Here is a 21521-nt window from a genome sequence, read left to right as displayed (position 1 = left end):
ATCCGATGGAACAGCATCCGTGGACACGGCGGTGGCTGGCTCGCCACACTCGTCTGCCCGGTCACACACTGTCGGGGGTGCACCTTCCTCACGTAGGTCCTCCCACCTGTCTCCTCATCATCCCCTTCTCCCCCCTGACTACTTTGATAGTTGGGGACAGCATCTGCAGGAACATTAGCTTTTTTAATGCCACTACACACTGTTTTCCTGGAGCCACAGTCCAGGGCATCCGGGAGAAACTACCTGAGTTGCTGCACTCACTTCCATCCTCCATAAAACGGGTGATAATCCATGTGGGCTGCAATGACACGAATCGTCAGCAATCGGAGTTGACAAAAAGGGATTTCAATGACCTTTTTAGCCTTTTAAAAAACTGTGGGAAGGCTGTTTTTATCAGTGGTCCCCTGCCAACGCTGTCCCGTGGGGATGAGCGTTTTATCAGGCTGCGCTATCTCAACACCTGGCTCCGGTTCGCCTGCGGAGCTCACAACTTTGTTTTTATGGACAACTTCAATCTGTTTTGGAGCCGTCCCTCCTTTTACAGGAATGACGGCGTCCACCCTAACAGTCTGGGCAGGTCGATGTTAAGGGCTAACATGCAGTATGTTGTCCGATACACTCCACGTGATTGACTATTTACATTGCACACCCCTCTACCTGAGCCTCCTTCTTCTTCTCTGCCTGTAGTGGCTGCACCGATCACTGCGGTGCTCTATCGCCCTACCTCTTCTTCATCCACAACACCAGCTGCTCACACTACCTTCACACTCACTAGCTCCCCCTAGAGGTCCCAGTTACCTCTACCTCCCCCACCAGACATCTTTCCCATTCAAACCACTACAGGCAGACGTTTTCCCCGGGCACACAGACAGAGTGGTTTTAACAGAGACAATCTTGCATATGTAGACATTTCACCTCCCTGTGGTCATGAGCGTACGTTCAGCACGAACATTAACCTGTCCGTGCTGAACGTGCGCTCTCTTTTAAACAGGACTTTTATTATAAATGACCTGATTTTAGGCAGCAAGTTAGATGGGATTCTTTTAACAGAGACATAGCTTAGCAAAGAGGCACCAGTTGTTCTCACCGAGGCTTGCCCACCAAATTTTAACTTTTTATTTTCTATCAGGGGAGTTAAGAGAGGAGGGGGAACTGCATCCATTTTTAAAAACACATTAATATCAAAGGAAGTTTCTTTTAACAGTTACTCGTCATTTGAGTATCACGCCTTTGTTTTTAGCAGTCCTCCTATTCTCTGCATCACTGTTTACAGACCACCCCATCACTCCACTTCTTTTACCAGTGAATTTTCAGAGCTTTTATCGATCTTACACACCACCTACAATAGAATTTTAATAACTGGCGATTTTAACTTACACGTCGACAACATCTCGGACCCACTGTCCAGAGAATTTTTAAACCTTTTAAATTGCATGGATTTTTACCAGCGCGTGACACAGCCGACTCACAACAGAGGACACACCCTGGACCTGGTCATAACCTATGGCCTCTCCACAAATGAGGAAATTAAAAAAATCAAAAAGACAATGCAGGAGTGCGGAAAGAAGGTGGAGAAAAAATAAACTCAAAGTCCATTATCAGATATTTCGTGAACATCTCAAATCGTACAATAAAACAGTCAAACAGGCAAGAATATCCCATTTCTCAAAACTCATCACAGACAACAAAAATAACCCCAAATTTCTTTTCTCCACCTTCGATCTTTTAACCAACACCAATTTTAAAAAATCCTCAGAGTCACCAACAGACGCCCTCTGCGAGGACTTTGCAGACCACTTCAGAAGTAAAATCGACGACATCAGATCCAGGCTTTTAGCACATCAGAATGTAACTTTTATCACACCTGGACATTCGCTTTTATCCGAGGAAACACTGGGGAGTTTTGTCCTGGTTGATGCAAGGACACTTGGTCGAGTTTTCTCCCAGGTAAACCCAACAACCTGCCTTTTAGATCCAATTCCCACATCACTTTTAAAGACATTTTATGGATTCTTCGAGGAACAGATTTTAAATATAGTAAATTGCTCTCTTCAGACGGGTGTCTTCCCCGCTGCCTTCAAAACGGCAGTAGTGAAGCCCCTTCTGAAGAAGAGTAATTTAGATCCCAACATTTTTAATAATTACCGACCTGTATCCAACTTACCGTTTTTAAGTAAAATTTTAGAAAAACTGGTTTTTAAGCAACTAAATGACTTTTTAAATTTGTGGGGTGCCCCAAGGGTCAATTTTAGGTCCAATTCTTTTTAATCTTTATATTCTTCCACTTGGGGACGTCATCAGGAGGCACGGCATCAATTTTCACAGCTATGCTGATGACACGCAGCTGTACATTGCCGTGTCTCCTGATGACACATGGCCTATTGATACCCTTTTAAACTGTATTTTAGATATTAAGTCATGGATGGCAGAGAATTTCCTACAGCTCAACCAGGACAAAACAGAAGTTTTAATCATTGGTCCTGAAGGCAAGAGAGAGAAACTTTTACCAAAACTGCAGGATTTTAAACCATCACAATACGTAAAGAATCTGGGCGTCATTTTTGACTCTGAGCTCACTTTTATCCCACACATTAAAAACGTAACAAAAACAGGTTTTTATCATCTTAAGAATATTGCCAGAGTCCGCTCATTTCTCTCTCAGGCTAACACAGAGGTGCTGATGCATGCTTTTATCTCTTGTCGTTTAGACTATTGTAATGCCCTGCTCTCTGGTCTTCCCAAAAAGACTATCTGTAATTTACAATTACTCCAGAACTCAGCCACACGTGTGCTGACGAGGACCAGAGGACGGGAGCACATTACACCAGTTTTAAAGTCGCTGCATTGGCTCCCCGTGTGTTTCAGGATCGAAAGTTAGAACAAAAACCCACGGTGAGGCAGCATTCAGTTACTGTGGCCCACACTTGTGGAACAGCCTGCCGGAGAGCATCAGGACCTCAGAGACTGTTGATGTTTTTAAAAAGAAGCTCAAGACTCACATTTTCAACTTGGCTTTTAACTGATTTATCCTGTTCTTTTACTATTTTATTCTATTTTTAATATCTAATATTTTTATTGATTTATTCTTAATTCTTTCTATCTTAAAGTTTAATACATTTTATTTAATTTTTTCTATTTTTATCATTTTATTTCTTACATTTATCTCAGCTTATTGTCTTTTAGCCTTTTACTTTTTAGCTCCAGTGTTTCCTCATGGGAGCCCTCCACACTGGGAGTTGTGTCTGGTCTGCCCGCGGGGACGTCGTCCTGGAAATCCCTCAAGCCCGGAGGACCGTGGGGCTCTGCACCTTGTGCGGAGTCTATCCCGGTCTTTCCGGGTAGGGGTGGTCTCTGTGGGTGGCACTCCCTGCGGGCATAGACTGTGACCCCTCCCAGTGCGGAGGGCTCCCAAAGGTGGCGTTTTCCTCACCTGTTCCTCAGTGTCCTGCCATGTCTCTTTACCATGTTTTATCCTGAGTGCGTGCGTGTGTGTGGGTGGGTGTATGTGTGTGAGTGTGTATGTGTGCCTCTGCGGTTGGGTCGGGAGGGGCAGGTTTCCAGTATTTGTATTATTGTGATATGTTTTTAATTCTAGTGATATGATTTTAATTTTTCTGTGAAGCACTTTGTGTTGCATTCTTTCTGCATGAAAGGTGCTATATAAATAAAGTTTGATTTGATTTGAAATTCACCTCAAAGTGCGCTGCAGAGCAAACAGCATCTCTGTGCTCCAGTACCATTTCCGTGTGTTTAAATGGGTCATTATGCAGACATTTTTAGGCAAATGTGGCCCCTTTCTATGGAAATTAGCCTCATGGAAAAAAACACCTAATTCCCAAACAGCAGCGCTCAGTTTAAGAGAAAATATTACCGTCTGCAGAGCGCTGGTGGGAACTGCAGCGCAGCAAGGACTGTCACGCTCTGAGTTTACACTGATCATGACGACATGAGTGTCAGTTGTATTAGCGGTTAGGCTACAGGTAATTTACAAAAGATTTTTAACAACCTTTATCAGCGACTGCCCTTTATTTTTTTGTGCTTGAAACAACTCAGCTATAATTTGAGCCATAATTTCATTACCAGCTTTTTTGTGTGTTTCATGTGCTTCAGGTATGGACAGCTCCAATGATGTAGCACTGTACTCTGGCCTTGGAGCTGGAGTCATTGCTCTGGCAGTTCTCGCAGTGGCAGTCCTGCTCTATAGGAAGAACCACAGCGAGTATGGCGTGGACGTCATTGACTCCTCTGCGCTGGCCGGGGGATTCCAGTCTTTCAACTTTAAGACCACCGGACAAGGTAAAAGAGAGTGCCATCATGTCCAGGCTGACACATTGACAAAGGCAAAAAGGCAGCATCATCAAAGACCTCTTCGACAGTGCCACCATGTTGATTGCATGTGTTTACATCAAGCTGGAGGGCCTGCAGCTACATATCTGCTTAGGATTTATAGCTCCATAGTCTGTGAAGGGACCTGTCTTTCTATTTTGACAGACCTGCTCCTCTGTTATTCTGCAGCAGGAGATAATCCATCTCTACTCCACCCCCCTCACTGCAGACCACACATTTGACTGTCAGGCCACCAATCTCCTCCATCAGATAACACTGGCCTCAACCACTGATGGATACACGTGAGGGGTATGGAACAGTGAACATCAATTCAATTTTTGTTGTGCAAAGTGTTACCGGCACGAGACCTAGGGGAATATGAACAATAGTTACACAGACTGGAAAGCACTGTGGAGCCAAAATAAACTCCTGTGGATTAATGGAGGACCAGAAAGTTAGCGTCTTTCTCATGCACAGTTTGTTTATTGTCTGAAACACCCAATATATTACTAACATTTAAACATTTCAGAAATAAATTTACAATACAACCAAATAGACAATACATAATATAAAACATACATCCTTAAATAAAATAAGTTCACTTCAAAATAATTTAACATGTAAACAAAATTAACTTAATAAACTAAAGTTAATTAGCTTAAATTCAATTTACTCACCCCAAATCAAAACACCAGACACATTTAAATCACTCCTCTTCCATTCTCACAGTCACCTACATACTACACATACAGTTCAGCTTACACTAAGTCGGCCACAGATAAACTCACAACAAACAACATGGCGCAGAAACGAGAGGACACGGGTAACCATGAATGTGAACCCAGTTGAAGTATGTTATCATTCATTCCTCACCATTCACTTGTGGCTAACTCGCTAATATTTTGAACAATATTTAGGACACGCGTCCTTATTTCACAGAACGTTTACTTTAGTTCTTTACACTGACCAAACTACTTTTCTCACTGAAGCTCATGACACGCAGTTAGCATGACAATGATGATGCGTGGCATGACAAAAAGCTACAAAAATTAAGCTTTCAACACTTAAAACAGGAAATGTTAACCATTTTAAAACATTACCGCATACTTCAACTGCATGTACCTTAAATCCTAAACCTGGTTAAAGATAAAAAAAGAAAAGTTTTACAGTAGCTTTCCTGTGGATTGATAGAGGACCAGAAGTTAGCTTCTTTCACAGTGTGTTTATAGTCTGAACAGCGCATGAGCTGAGCCTGCAGCTACGGTCTCTCTGGATGATCCACAGTGGCATCAGAGCGCCCTCTACTGACTTTAAAGCGTATTGCCATGTAAAGATTGTGTAAAGGATGTAAGAATAGTTCATACATCATTTTTTTTTAAAAAGGGGTGTCTGTTTTAAATAAAAACTAAACAAGTAGCCTTTTCAACCTGTCCTAACCAGCCTCAATACAGGCATTCATATTAATGTCTGTGATCCCTGGAGTGACGGTCAAGCCTCAGCCAATTGGAAGAGTGCAAGGACAATAGGGTGCTGGGAGGTGGTGTGAGCTGGATCTACGTTGAGCAGTTCATAAATTCTGTTTAAATAGGCCGGATCTTCCCACAGCCTGCCTGCTGCGCCCTCCTCTGACCACAATCACCACTTTCTTTTTTCCTTTATCTGCTCAGCCAAGGTTCCCAGTGAAATGAAGAGCATTTCCCCTGCGCAATTTCTTTTAAAGGAATTTGTTCCAGCATTAAACATTTGATCTTCAACTTTTTAGGCTTCTCGATAGCTCTCTGCTGCCTCAGCGGTTGTAGGGCAGAGTGCAGAATGACTCTCTGAACCTGACCCTGTCTCTCCACATTACCTCTCCTTCTGAGTGATTTTTAATCAGAGGCTCAATTCCAAACCGATCCCTCAAGGTATTCAACCTGAGGTACATTTCATTAACTTCTCTCACTTCACCTCTGCCATTCCATGATCACCACACCACTCTTAAAGATGCACACTCAAGCGATAATCAGATCTTCTCCACTCGATCAAAGGGAAGAAAATGTAAGCAGTGATTGAATGTCCGCTGCGAAGAGGTAATGTCCACTGCAGCCCTGGCAGAGCGCTGGAACACCCACCGAGCAGCTCTAGGTTCAGAGCCACTTATAAGCTGTTTATGAATGATAAAGACATGCTTTCATTTTTCATCATACATTATCTTAATAACAATTATCTCAAAATGTTGTTGTATCATTTGTAATGCAGTGCCAATGACGGCTTCAATGCCTGCAAAATATTTACTGTATACTTTAAACTGAAATGAAACCTACATCCTTAGTGTTAGGACTTCCATGACCACACATTCCTCACTAAAAGAAGATTGCAGAGTATTTTGATGATCATTGTATCATTTAGAGTTTGTTATCTCCCTGTCCGTCTTCCAGAGTCAAAAGATCTACAAGGTAGGGAAATTGGGGACTACCAGGTGCTAGTTTAAGCGTCTCAGTCTCTATGTGTCTGCCCTGGTGTACCCCGCCTCTTGCCCAATAGATGAGAGCAGCCAAACATCACTTCCCTCTCACCAGGATGACCAGGCCCCCATTTGGTGCTTTTTCCAGCGCCCCTAAAGCAGAGACGAGCAGCCTAACGCTTGTTTCCCACATTTCCAATAAACATTAATTAGCAAACAAGTACTGTGAAACTGCAGGCGGTAAATTAGAAAACACATCCTGTTCTGTCCCATTTTGTACCATAACAATAAATAAATAAATAAATTTACCTCCTTAACTTTACCTCCCCAAAAGGCAATGGATAGTAAAAAAAAAAAAGGCAATGTGGCTCTGTGAGGATGAAGGTGGTAAACTTAGGGATCCTACTTGTCACTAAGTCAGCTATCGTAGTAATAAAAATCACATTTTGCATAACTGTAGTAAAAGTTGTAGTATAATACTGGTACTGTTTTCACTGAGAACCGAGAAGAAAAATATGGCATAGAAAACAAATACAAGTCAACTATTTCAATTAGAAACATCCCCCATTTGTTGGAAAAGGCAGCATAGTCACATACATGTGAATACTTTTCTTCTTCTATTTCATGTTTTAATATGCAAAGAATTGTTGGGAAGACAAAAACAAACAAGTTGAGTCAAAACCAACACACCACCCACAAAATGCTCATCACAAATCCTGTTCCCAATTATTCATGTTTGTTCCTAATAATAATAATAATAATAATAATAATAACAACATTAGCCTCCTGCCTTGCACCCCTCACCAGGCAACAGCTGGGCAGCAAGGACTCAGTGACTTTTATGTTATCTTGGCACAGCTCGTTCAGGGGCTGCCAGATCGATGCAGCAAGCTTCTCCTCCGTTTGGCAGGGTCGTCACATCAAATGGTCACAGATGACTGGGAGCTGAAAGACTGGCCCCCCTCCTGTCCTTCAGGAGGACGACTCAGTGTCCAGAGGAGCTGACTCCAGCAGATGTTTTATGGAGATCAAGCTGTGTGTGTGCTTGGTAATTAAATCTAATGCTGTAACTGTGGCTCCATGCCCTGGACCTTCTGTCCAGATCAGTGGCGGCTGGTGAAAAATATTCTAGGTGGGGCTGTGCTGTGCAATACTCAGTTTCTAACAACCACCCCACTACGATTTGACACAAACTACAGGATACCAGTGCTTTGTGAAAAAGTGTTATTATTAATTCCAAACAAAAAAAACCCAGAATACTGCACAGACACATATTAGACACTCAAAATGGTATCACAAACCTATGAAATGAAGCATACAAACAAAATCATACACACATGTCTAATAAATGTGCAATACCTATATATTACCCAAGAATTTAAGAAGGCAGTCAGTGAAAGATTGAGGGTAATTTTACACGTCACATTTTGCACATTAACAAATACTACACACACACACACACACACATATATGTATATATAAAAAAAAACATAATTATTGTTTTGATGACAGAATTATATTCTAGTTTACCTCTGTAGACAACCGCTGCTGTTCTCCTTGAACTAGTGTCCTCCGTTTCTTTGCGGGCTGCTCTTGCATTGACTCACTGTCTTGCCCATGCAGAGAAGGAATGGAGTCTCTGATACAAAGCACAAGTTACAATCCACAATTATTGTTAAAGAAACTAACCTGCTGGAAACATAAAAATAGATCTTTGTGTACTGTGTTAGGTAATCTTTAATATTTTCTAAACCAATAATATTCAATTGTTTACCTGATCATTTGCATGCTGTTGGTGAACTTCTTGATGATTTCTGAGATGTAGACAGAGTCAATGTTCCTCTTCTGCATCTGGTTGAACAACGTGTGGCATGATCTTGTGAAACAATGCCAGGAAAAAGCAGAAATCCTCATCTTCAAGCATTCTCACAAAGCCCCCAGCCTCTCTGACAGTCTGAGGATCAAAGTTACCAGAGTCTCTGATGGTCTGGAAACCCAGCAGAAGGTCATCCTTGTGCTCATACACAGTGTTAACAGCATGACTGTGGAAGTTCCACCTTGTTGTTGAAGTTCTGGGAAGTCTGTGTGCCACTACTTTATCAAGCACTGCAGTTCGCTTGAAAGAGCGGGAGAAGAATGCAGAAAATCCACCAAGGTCGGAGAAAAATTTACTGATCCTGGAAATGTGTGATGTAGCCTGCTGCATGATGAGATTCAACTGGTGCGCATAGCAGTGGATGTAGTGCGCATTTGTGTAAATGTCCTTAACCTTATTCTGTACTCCACCTGTTGCCCCCCTCATCACAGCAGCCCCGTCATAGGCCTGGGCGATCAGCGCGCTCTTTTGCCCCTCAGGGAGGATAGTGCTCAGCCGCTCCAAGAGCGCTGTGGCAACTGAGTCTGCCGTGGTGTTCTGAAGTGGGATGAATTCTAAGAAACGCTCTTGGACATTGTTTTGTCGGTCGATGTACCGTAGCACAAGCACCAACTGGCAGTGGGTGGAAATGTCAGTTGTCTCATCTGCCTGAATAGCAAGATAGTTGGCATTGTGTACTTCATCCAGAATGTGATCTTTAAGAACTGACAGCATGCAGTCCAAAAGTTTGTTTTGCACTGTCCTCGAGGTGCCTTTAAAAACGGTAGCTGTCTTGAGATGCTCTTCCAGCACACTGTCCAACGAAGCAACAAAATCTACCAAACCCCTGAAAACGCCATGGTTGTCAGAGGAATAGGTCTCATTGTGACCGCGCAAAGCCAGTTCAAATGCACCGCAGACTTTCACACAGTCAATTATCTTTGACAAAATGTGCCTGTTTTTATCCACTTCTTCATTATGTTTTCTCCCCCCAATCCTGTGGCCTTCGTCTAGCTGCGTAGCGATGTTAATTGTGCCTAGCATGGATAGCTTCATGGAATTTTCCATGTGTGCCCTGGTGCCTTCGTGTTTCTTAATTTTCTCCGATAAATGTTTCATATCCTTTACTCCCGTAACAGTCCATGCTGTATCCGTGCCAGCAGTTTTAAAAAGTAAACACGGGAAGCAAAATAGTGCATTTACATGGCTACATCCAGCTAGCCAAGCCTTTCTGGTGTTCCAGTTTCGAGAAAATCCTCTGGTGGAGGTTTTACCTTTTTCACTCGCTTTTTGGTTGATATTAGTATCTGGCTGATCTGGTCCAGTTTCTTTAATCCGTAATTTTTCAGTTAAACTTCTCCTCTCGAACGGATTTTGAAAAAGAGAGCATACCGAGTTGTTTGCGGTGTCAGCGTCCATCGTTGTCATTCATTTCCATCACTCATAGACTGATCAGACTTCAACCCTAGCGCCCTCTATTGGCCAGCCGCCACTGGTCCAGATTGTTCTCTCATATCTCTGACATATGGTCATCTGCCCGGACATGTTCTTTAAAATGGTGCTAGAGCAGGGGTGTCAGACTGAGGTAGTGGGCCGGATTTGTTTAAATGAGACACAGGGGTCAGACTATTTTTTGCCAACATATTATGACTTAACACAGGGGTTCCCAACCTTTTTGACTACACGGACCAGACAGTAGCAATAATATTTTTTGACGGACCGGGAGGTAGTTTGGCAAAAAATCAATATCTTGAGGCAAGTTCTACGTATTTTTCCCAATCCTTGGGAATCAGCTCTGCTCATTGACATGCATGCGCATAAATTACAGTAACACGCACGGAAATACAGACAGATCGTGTCTGTATTTATTCTGCATCTACGTTTTTAATACAGGACGAGCCGACGAGAGGGACGGTGCTGGTCAGAGACGATCCAAAATGTGATCCTAGCAGTTTATTTATGCCGCACGGGGAGAAGACGTTAGGAGAGGAGCAGATATGACGCAGACCTGTGTGTGTTTTGATACCTCAATCAATAACAATCCGTCTGTATTTCTGCGCACAGATGAAGTATAAAAGTCGTCTCCACAGGCTGTTGACAGGCATATGACCATATGCTGTGTAGTTCATATATTTCACTGTTAAACACAGAGCTTTAGAGGGGCAACAGTTACAGGTTGCGAAGCCAGGGTTGCCAGGTCTGCGGTTTTTCCAGCTGAATTGGGCGACTTTTGAAGTGTCTTTAGAGGTGTGAGGCCCTGTGCGGTTGCACACTTCACACAGCCCATTCAACGGTTCTGACTCTGCGTATGTTTGGATTGTCACAGATACCTTTCGCGGTCCGGTGCTAAACGACCAACAGCCCGGGGGTTGGGAACCCCTGACTTAACACATAGATATGTAGGCCCCCGCCAACCCACCAAATGCGAGTACAATTGGGCAGTGGCGGGTGACTCACTCACTCTCACTAGCCACTCTGGCGGGTGGCATTCTATTTTTCTTCAGTAAGGAGACGGGACAATCCGGAACCGACAAGAGGGAGAGACAGCGCGGAGAGAGAGAGATGCTCCAGAGTGTGAACTGTTAGCAGTTTATCAGAGTTTATAATCATGTGATCCAGCAGTGAGCAGTTTGTAATCATGCAGCGCAGTGATGACACCGATCTGTGTGTGGTACTCATACTCATCTGTCCCGGTATTTCCGTGAACAATCATCTTTATAAAGCAGCTACGTCCACAGGCTTTGAATGAAATGAACCGGAGGTGATCCATGCATAGTTTATCAGTTATCACGCGGCGCAGGGAGGAGGAGATATGACACAGATCTGTCTTTCTGGCTCAATAATGTCGTGACCATCGAGGTTACTATAAAGTATAAAGCGTGCTGTCATATGTCGATATGCTGTGTACTTCATATATTTCACTGATGAACACAGGCGTCAGGCTTCATCATCAAACAAAGTTTCAGGTCATCACTTCAGTCCGCACTCATCCGCACCCTCCCTCTGTGCGCAGCAGCTCTCCCTCCCTGTGCTGTGAGTCTGCATCACAGTTTTTTGTGTTATATAATGTTTTTTCAAGTCTTATGAAGGTGAATGAGGCTTCGTGTTCATTTGCATACAGAGCGGGACATGAGCACTACATGCACACTGTATTGCCTTGCGTTTGCTCACTTGTTACTCGTTGGCTGCACATAAGTGTAACAACGCCCAGGGAGGAGACAATACAGAAGAGAAAAACTGATGACACAGAAAATGAAAACGAGACAAAGAAAAAGAAAAGACCAAGATATATTTCAATTTAAATGTCTTTGTCATTCACTAATGATACAGTTGAAAGAATGCATGTTACAGGTATATAACCCTACATTTCTTTGTTGCAAGTTGCATGTCGATGATCTAGTTTATGTGAAACTGATAGTGGAAAAGGAGAACTCACATTTTAATTTGCTGGCTGACACCTCCACACTTTTTGGCTTTTACAAGCCTGTCAACATCATTAAGTAATTTCCAAGCAGTGGCGATTTTCATTATGCCATTTACTGTAGATGTCAGAGTGACTGCAGACTGCGCAGTTCTGTGAAGGTTCATCACTGAGAAAGCTGCTCGCAAAAATATGTTGTTCCAAACATACCGAGTATTTTTGATGCAAATGCTTTCATCTTTGGGTAATTCGGTGTTAGGCATTGATGAAATTATTTCAAACGATCAGAAGTAAAAATGATCCTTTAACTGTGTGCTACACTGCAGTTTGATCAGCTCTGTTTGGAGTTCCTCTGCATCTGATGCGTTTGTGGTAAACGAAGAGCCAAAGAGTGCGTAATCCTTCTCCAGCTGAGTCAAGACAGTCAATCGACTTTTAAACCCACATATGAACTCTGACAGTATGTTTGTGTACGCATCCATACTTTCGGAATCTTCACGTAGAGATTTTAGAGAGGGGAAGTGGACTGGGTCAGGGCTGGACTGGCCATCTGGCATACTGGCCATTTTCTTAGTGGGCCGATGCACTTTGGGGCCGGCATACTTAATTTTTTCATTTTGAAAAAACTAAATGTAACCCATATAGAATATGCTGTCACTAAAGGGTTAACTAGTTGAGCGTCATGACATGACGCTCAACTAGTTACCACATGACGTCAGCAGAGGGCGCAATCGCGCTATTGTTATGCTCAATATGAGAGCTCTTTCACCATGTGAAGCTGCATAAAAGAGCTCTAGCTCACTTGGCAAAAATAGCGAGATATAAATCAGATGAACAGTCAGTCAGAGTTGTGGAAAAAATTGTTGTAACCCAATGGACTGCATTGTGAGAGCCCGGTTTCTGTTGTGTTTTACCGTGTTCTTCATGCTGAAAACTCTGGTGAGTTTCCCTCATCAGAATGTGCTAATTAGCACACCATCTTTGTAGCTAAAATGAAGGGATATAAACAACGCACAGTTTTAGGAGTTAAGATCATATACTGCTTATAAAACCAATCGGAGTGATATTACAGTATTGTGAAGTGTTTACAAATAAGTTCATTCTGTGTCAATTGTGTTTTGCTGAACACAGCATTCAGCTAAATGACAGGGTTCTGGATGTGTTTAAAAAGAGCACTACTGTTAAATTAATGCTTTCATTTCATGCTGTTAAAAAGTATTAGCTGCAATTCATGTTTTAAGACAGAAATGTGTTTAATTCTTAAGAAATGCCTTTTAATTCAAGAAAAGAAGTTTATATTTTAAAATGCAAACTATTGTTTGTAGTCAAACAGACTTATTGTTACAAGTATCATTCAAACAGTCTCTCATAGCCATAGTTAATGGGTATATATTTGTAACTGTTGATTATTGAGAAAAGAAAAATAAATGAGGTACTGTATATGAAAGGGATATTGAAATGTTAATATTTAACTTATGTATTCTGTACAACTGCGTGCAGATTGGTTTTGTGATCCTGGCTGTAGTTTGGTGCCAAACCATGCTGACTTCGATGGCGAGCCATTCCCATTCTGTGGGAGGAACGTTTGGATGCAGTGTGGCCAGCTGTATCGGATTCTCTTCTGTGGAGTGCTGGAACTGATTCACGTCAGGATTTCAATTACTGGATTCCAGAAAGGAGTGTTTTTGTTTTACTACCCGGGTAGATTGGCTCTCTTTGAATATTTTCAAAGACAATTTATTTTATTTTTTATTTTACTTAACAACAAAAGAGCTCTATTTTATTTTGGGGTATTTTCAAATATTAAAGGAACATATTTGTGAATAGTGTGTTGCAGAGATTGAGAATAAACCTGCCAGTTGTTCAAAAAGCAACATTTCCTTATGAGTCATGTCTATCGAAATGCTCAGATCCTAGGTAACTGATGTATAGCTGTCCTTTCAATTCTATGCAGAGGTGCTACACAAAGTTGGCGAGCCAGCCAGGAGCAATTAGCAGAACAGCTTTGGCACATTTGTTCACAATTCTTCATAATCACCCAAACTGTGTATTGAAGAGTTTTATTTCTCTAGTCATTTAACTGCATTACTTAGTGCAACATGGACGTTGTTCAGTCTGAATACATTAAGGTACCTAATTGAGTCCTGGTCAGTGGTCTCTCTGGTACTCATGTAGATGATGAAGTGGTTGAGTTTCTGAGACAATATGGGTCCATTGGAAGAGTGGTTGAGGTGGAAAGTTCTGATGCTAATTTCAAGACCACAGCTATTGTTGAGTTTAAATACGACACAGCTATTGACACATTTCAGAGTGACTTACCATGCCACAGGCCATCTTCTGATCCAGACATTACCCACCACATCCAGTTTTTGTCTGGCATTTACGCTGCTAATGTAGGATCAAGCCTAACCCAGTCTAAAAAGTGTTGCAAAATTGAGTGCTACAGATTTTGAGAAAGTGTTACTAGAGGACTTGGCTAGAATTTAACACTCTGCAAAACCAGACCCTCCAGTTGAACAGGAAGAGCTTATTGTGGACAAATCCCCACTATATACCCCTGATACAAATACAGCCACAGTGGCTGAACAAGCCCCGACTGAGGCCTTTCTCTGGAAAAATTCCTTGTCCAAGCCCTGAAGTTGATTATGACACCTGGCGTAGCAATGCTGAGTTTTACCAAGCAAGTGGTCAGAAAGATTGCTTCCTCCAGCTGCAAACATGGTGAAGCATCTAGGGCCACAGTCCAGCCCCCGAGATTATTTAAGTGTTCTTGACTCTGCTTATGGTACTGTAGACCATGGCGATTAACTCTTTGCAGCATTCCTCAACACCAACCAGAATGCAGGTGAAAAACCTTCTGCTTACTTACATCGACTACAGGCTACATTAAACAAAGTAGTGAAGAGGAATGACATTGCTGCTGGAGACTCAGACCGTCAACTGCTGAAACTGTTCTGCAGGGGATGCTGGAAGAACAGCTTTATCAATAATCTTCAGCTGGAACAAAAAAAGTATGACCCACTTCATTCCCTGAGTTGCTGCTCTTACTGCGAACAGAACAAGAACAAGCAAGCTGCCAAGTCCTGCCGCATTACGCAACATCTCGAAATTTCCCAAAACCAAAGTGCAGTCCAACCCCCAAAATGTGAATGATTTTGACACAGATGACAAAGAAATGACGGCAGCTGCTGCAGACGAAAACACAAATGCCGACAAAATAAAAAAAAACAAATTGCACAACTCCAAACTCAGTTGGCAACTTTGACAGCATCTAAGGGGGAGTTTTCAAAAAAGGCTACCACCAAGAATGTCAAGTCAAAGACATCTAAGCAAAAAGAATCACCACAGCAGGATGTGGTAAAAGTAACAAGAAACCTCGGCCGTGGTATTGCTTTAACTGTAGTAAAGATGGACATATAGCCCCTTCCTGTAGCAATGAGCCCAATCAAGTGGTTATTGAGGCTAAACGAAAAGAAGTTCGAGAGAAGCTGTTGTGGCAAGACCAAACCCAGCACGGTAAAAACGAAGCTCACTTCCTGTTGAGGGGCAAACAGGAACAAAGACTAACTACACTTCAGCACTAGTTGTCCCTGAACGATGCTCCAACAGTGAATTACCTGTTCTGAAAGGGACTAACTTACTTGATGTGCTATATGACGAACATTGCCAACACAGCAACCTACAGAACACTTTAACTGTCTCTGGCTTGTCAGAACTTGAGCTCAGAAAAATGTGGAACACAAATGGAAAAATGGGTCTTGTGACACTTAAAGGAAAAAGGAAGTTATTCCTGCACATGAGAATGTTTCTGTGGAAGGTTATATCAATGTCAACTCTGCCAATACTAAGAAATGTGCAGTTCTGGAGCAGCCAACATCTGCCCCGCAATCGTGGATTGTTGCCTCGTCACTTTACCGTAGCAGCAGCAGCAACACAGGTTGCCTGTTTGGATCAGGAATAAATCTGACCATGATTACTACATGCTCCCGATCAGATTTTTGAAAATGGTCACTTAACTGACAAAAACTCTGCTACTTCCCCTCCCTCGAGTCAAGCCGCCAGCAGCAATCTCACATTTGACTTCGGCGAGTCCTCTGTCAGAGGAATGGAAAAGCAGGATTACAGAGAAGCTCAGTGGTTATTCTGTTGTCTTCGCACACCATGACCTATTCACGTCAGGATTTCAATTACTGGATTCCAGATAAGGAACACTGAGTGTTTTTGTTTTACTACCCGCTGTTCTGTTTTAAAGCAACATCTCCTTGTTAGTCTATCTAAATGCTGTATAGCTGTCCTTTCAATTCATAGTAGAAGTGCTACCAAAACAAAACTTATTGCCCACGACGGCCCATTAAGAAAAGGCAGTTGCCCATTGGTTTATTCTCTATTATGACAGTAGTCTGGCCCAATCACGTCTCCTACACAGCCGGCTCAACCCCCCCACCCCCCGGTCCGCTCATCTCCTCTTCTCGCCAGGATGAGGGAGCGTGTAGGGGAATGAAGAGAAGCGCAAGCAAAAGTAACAAGAAATGTGGATAGTGCAAAATGCGCTTACGTTACTGATTTGTTTGCTGCAAGAACTGTTGAACAGTCTTCAGTAGTACCCAACACAGTATCATGCAGCAACAGGTGAAGAGAGGAGAGGAGAGGTGTGTGGTACTGCAAAGGAGAGGAATGGTGTGTGTCAGGGAGGCAGAGGGACAAACAGATCAGGAGAAGACTGTTCTTGATAATGAGCGTTAATGAGGTAACGCTAGCGTGGTAAAGCAGTGACTGACCTAGGTCCATAAGGAATTATAATATTCATGCAATCATTCGGGCTAGGGTCCTTTTATTAAAGAATATGAAAGTATATTATATATATATGTAACTGTAATACATCACTAATATAGCTCATCTACGTATAATTACATAAATGCGAGTGGTAAAAGAAACTCCAGATAAAAGTACTCCAAGGCAAGTCCTGCATTCACATCCTTTGTTAGATATAAGTGTGTAAATATTTTCATTTTCAATATTTTCAAATAAAGTACTTAAAGTATTGACAGTAGTGGTAGTATTAACAATTAAATGGTCCCTGTCAGTGTTTTACTATTATCTCTGATGTTTCTGGATAACTATTATTGTTGAATTGATGAATGTTGCATTTAACTGCAGAGTAGAGTTGCTCACCTGTGAGTAGCCTACCATGTCTCTTAAAAGTCCACTTCTCCTGAGCTCATAAAAACAAATCCTTTCTTCAGTTTAAAAAACTTGGGTTTACATAGTTTATTAGCTCAAGAAGGAGGAGAGTTTTCTCAGCTTGGAAGGAACACTTAAACCTTCAGTTAATCATACACAAAATACAAATACAAAATACAAAATCAACACATCTGGAGATACATGGTTTTCACTGCAAAGGTAGGGGAAAACCTAATCTGTCAAGTAGACCTATCTAAAACTGTCAGACAGATGAAGTGGAGTAAAAAAAGTACAGTATTTATCTCTGAACTGTAGTGGAGTAGGCATATTTAGTACCATAGCATGTAAATACTTGAGTAAAGTACAAGTCTACCGAATTTCTCCTCTGGGGATCAATGAAGTACTATCTTATCTTAAGTAGCTTGATTTGTATTTAAATAAAGTAATTATGTAAATGTGTTTTGTTACTGTACACTATACAGTGAATCTAAGATGCTACAGGCAACTTGTGTACTTAAATTCATGAAATAATTTAAAATTATGATGACCTGAGTATGCATGTATGGATTAGGATGGTATACTCCATAGTCACCTCTAAACACCAGGGAGTCAGTCATGAGTGAATGCACTGATTACGTGACCTACTACTTTGTTTAGCAGTAAGTTTATGGAATAGTAGCCCACACCATACTCTTATTTGAGGGGGCCGCAAGGACGTTGAACTGGTGGATCATGTTCAACTGATTGTAGGGGGCTGCTCTGGGCAAAAAAGTGCCAGGGCCGATTTTTTGTCTTTGAATTGTGCTGGGATAGCTGCGTCTCTCACAGAGCCAATTTAATTTGAAAAGCACGAACGCTGTCATAGTACTCCTTGATGGGTGACGTCATGTGATCGTGACGATTCAACAATTTAAAATGTTCTGTAATATCCACTTACAAAGCAAGACCTGTATCCCAGTCTGGCTCAGCCAACTCTTCCACTGGCTGCCCCTCCTGTTCCATGAGTTCATTTTTGGCGGTGGTTAAGTTCTTTAGCTCTGATAAAATTCAGCCTGAAAACAACACACATATTTTCTGGCTCTTGCTGCATAAGGCTTCTTGATGTAATACACAGTGGAAGTTCCAGAAAACTTGCTGTGAGTTTCACAACCACACCTGCAGTGTCGGTCATTGGCACAAGCGCCACAAACTGCTCAGTGACGTAACAGACGCATCCACACCACAAATATTCTTAATTGAGCGACATTTGTCACGTCTGTGCTTTCAACAATAGCGATAGAGAAGGCAATTAACGATTTCATATTCTCACTTCCTGCTGAGGGAGATACTGGTAGTTTAAGTGCCACATTTAATTCATTTATCGTATCATATAAATCAGACAAATCTGAAACTACTTTTCCATGTACACATGGGGGGAATTCACTGAAGGATTGCGCGGCTTTTGTGCCTGCTAAACCTGTGCAAATGACATAGAAAAACTCTGCCTCATTCTCCAAGCACACGCAGAGGGTTAAATGCCCCATAAAGTGTGCTGCAGAGCAAACAGCATCTCTGTGCTCCTGTGCCGTTTGTGCATAATTAAATGAGTCATTATGCAAACAATTCTTGTTTAAAAAATGAAGCTCCGTAACAGAAAGTGAAACACTAGTAAACACCTGTTGAGTCTAGACTTTACAATAAACTGTTTAAAGAGCTGCCCCCTCCTCTCCCTGCTCATCATCGATCTGTGCAAGCAGTTGAGATCCGTCAGTGTGCACTCAACTGTCTCTCCACAATGAGACACAAAACAAGAGCAAACTGCATGGATCTGTGAAACTTCATGGCTGTGTTTGCGCCTGAATATCATCAGTGCAATTTGCTTTGAGAATCAGACCTTGAGACGGAGCAGATAGTGAGGGCAAATGATTTGAAATGTATGGAGCTATCAGCTATCAATTCATTCTCCCTCGATGTCTCCGGAGCGTTCCGTGTGCGCCGCGACCTCGATCGCGCCCATTCACATCAATGATCGTGATTCCACAGCGCAGTAGCGCTCCACTAAAGATACGCGCCGGGTCTATTTTTGACGGAGGCCGCTTCAAACATGCGTCGAGCTCAACAGAGCAGATTGTTCAAAACAGGAAGTCACACACGAAAGCAGCATACAGCATCTGGTCATTTTTTTTTAAAACCCACCATGTTCAGACCGGTACAGACTCCCGTTTTTTTACGTTTATTTTAAGATCAACACACTGAAATAAAAAAATAAAAAAAACACTTTTCAATTAAGTAGTGTACTCCTCCATGGTAGAAGCACAAAAATCACGGAATGATTTCCAAATGAGCAGATAATCAACCTCGGATGTGCAAACTGAACTGTAGTTTGTGTGTTGCTCTGCTAACATTGATGTTATCACGTGATTTCTCAATTTGCACTCGATGATGTAGTTCTCCCGCGATCTTGTGATCTCGCGAATCCAGCTGCTTGGCGCAGCGCTCCGCTGCGCTGCGGACCAAACACGTTTCCTGTGGGCGAGGGCTCGCGCCGCTGACGGACAAGAAACACGGCGCAGACGGAACGTGCTGGAGGCGGATCCTGTGGGATCGAGGGGTTAGTGAATTCCCCCCATAGTTTATAATGACTGGATGCAAATATGTATTACAAAGCATTTTTATCAATAAAAATCACATCAATACATTTTTAAAAATGTTCCTGTAACACACTCACTCCTTCCTCACTGTCACTCATTTGTGAACGATGATGGCTCCCATTGCATTCACTGGTCTTCTCATACAATCATCACGATATCACAGTTATATTACTATATAAAAAAAAATACCTTAAAATATTTCTAAATAAACTTTCTTGTGTTTTCTCATCCTGCTGTTGTGTCACTGTTTTATTTTCGAGCTGTTGTAATACAGCTTCCACTATTGTACCTTATTTCTATATTTCAGGACAAAACACAATACATCAAATAAAAGACAAAGACAACAACTTCATTGTACTTCACACAAAATTATTGACCAGTAGGTTTGTTAAAAATACCTATTTCTAAATATCTATTTGCTGATGTGTGCAAGCCTAAAAGATAAACCCGCCGATTAGTTTGTCGTGGTCGAGGATCAGAATGACCTGTTGGACTCATTTCGTTCACAACCGGGGGATGACCCGGTCTCGTTCATGAATGATCAGTAAGTCATTCGCCCCTCCTCGACGCTCAAACTGTCTGTCACTGTTCACAGAGACAGCAGTCTGCTGTATAGTTGATATATTTCACACAGAGCTGCAGAGGATCATCAGACTTCATGATTAAACTAAGTTTTATATCATGTCATCACTTCAGTCCGCGCTGACCCGCTGCCTCCCTCCCTCTGTGCCGGTGCTCTCCCCCTCTCAGCGCTGCGAGTCTGCATCACAGTTTTAGTGAAATGATGTTTTTTAAAGTCTAATGAATGTGAATGAGGTTCCTTGTGTATTCACAGGGCCTAAGGCTGTAATATATTTAATCAGAGTACCCCCCAACACCGGGAAAAAAATGAACGAACCATACCAAAACAATTGTGTTTTTCCACATTTTTAAAAAAACAAATACATATCTAAGAGGCCTGTGCCAATTAATAAAAATATCATTAGATCTCATGCACAGCTTATCTGATAGTCTTGAAGATCATTTACCAAAAAACTGGCCCATTTCAGCTGACTTCACTTTACATTTCGCTCACGAGGAACATTCTCGTTCAGTGAACGAGAGACAGACAGATTCAGTCATACGTTCTGTAGTTCTCCTAACCAATGATGGTTGTTTGATTCATTTGATTTCCTAACAGGAAGAAGGGAGGGATTTGGGAGCCGCGAGCGGAGCAGAGTTCAGGACCGAAACATCTCTGTATTACATAAACTCTAGATATTATCTCTCTACCAGTTTAATAGAATGAGTAAGGTCTGTATTTTGTATACTGTTAAACCTTGATGCTGCCAAAGCCAATTTTTTTATGTAAATGAATACAGTAGAGTAATCTTCTGTATCCTGCTGCAGAAAGAGATCCTTTGATAATGTTTAATTCATCCATGACTTAGTGGCACATTCTCTTTCTTCTGCTCAATTTTCCTGTTGTGAAATGGATAGCATTCTTGGTATGCTTTTGTTTTAGCTTTTGTACCATTAAACCATTACAACTTTGGTTTGCTTAAAGAAGAACTGATGGAAAAACAATAGAATCGTGACTTTTTTTAGTTGCTTACCGTAAAATGTTATATATTAATGCCATATAAGTGCTATTTAGGAAACACAGGGAATGGGCTTTTAGTTTTA

At 41.9% G+C, this 21521-nt stretch overlaps 1 protein-coding gene across 1 annotated transcript in view; it reads left to right on the top strand.

Annotated features, from left to right (window-relative positions):
* Positions 1-21521, top strand: part of unc5db (unc-5 netrin receptor Db) — a 259568-nt gene that overhangs the window by 175939 nt on the left and 62108 nt on the right. The window contains exon 10 of the mRNA XM_069682905.1: positions 4121-4296. Coding sequence (XP_069539006.1) covers positions 4121-4296 — 176 coding nt within the window. The remainder of the gene's footprint in view (positions 1-4120; positions 4297-21521) is intronic.

Source organism: Semicossyphus pulcher, unplaced genomic scaffold (genome assembly GCF_022749685.1).
Source record: "Semicossyphus pulcher isolate SPU_LCO1_2020_fin unplaced genomic scaffold, fSemPul1.0.p SCAF_6, whole genome shotgun sequence".
NCBI lineage: Eukaryota > Metazoa > Chordata > Actinopteri > Labriformes > Labridae > Semicossyphus > Semicossyphus pulcher.
Note: the sequence above shows the minus strand (reverse complement) of the source record. Positions and strands in the feature narration are given on the sequence as shown.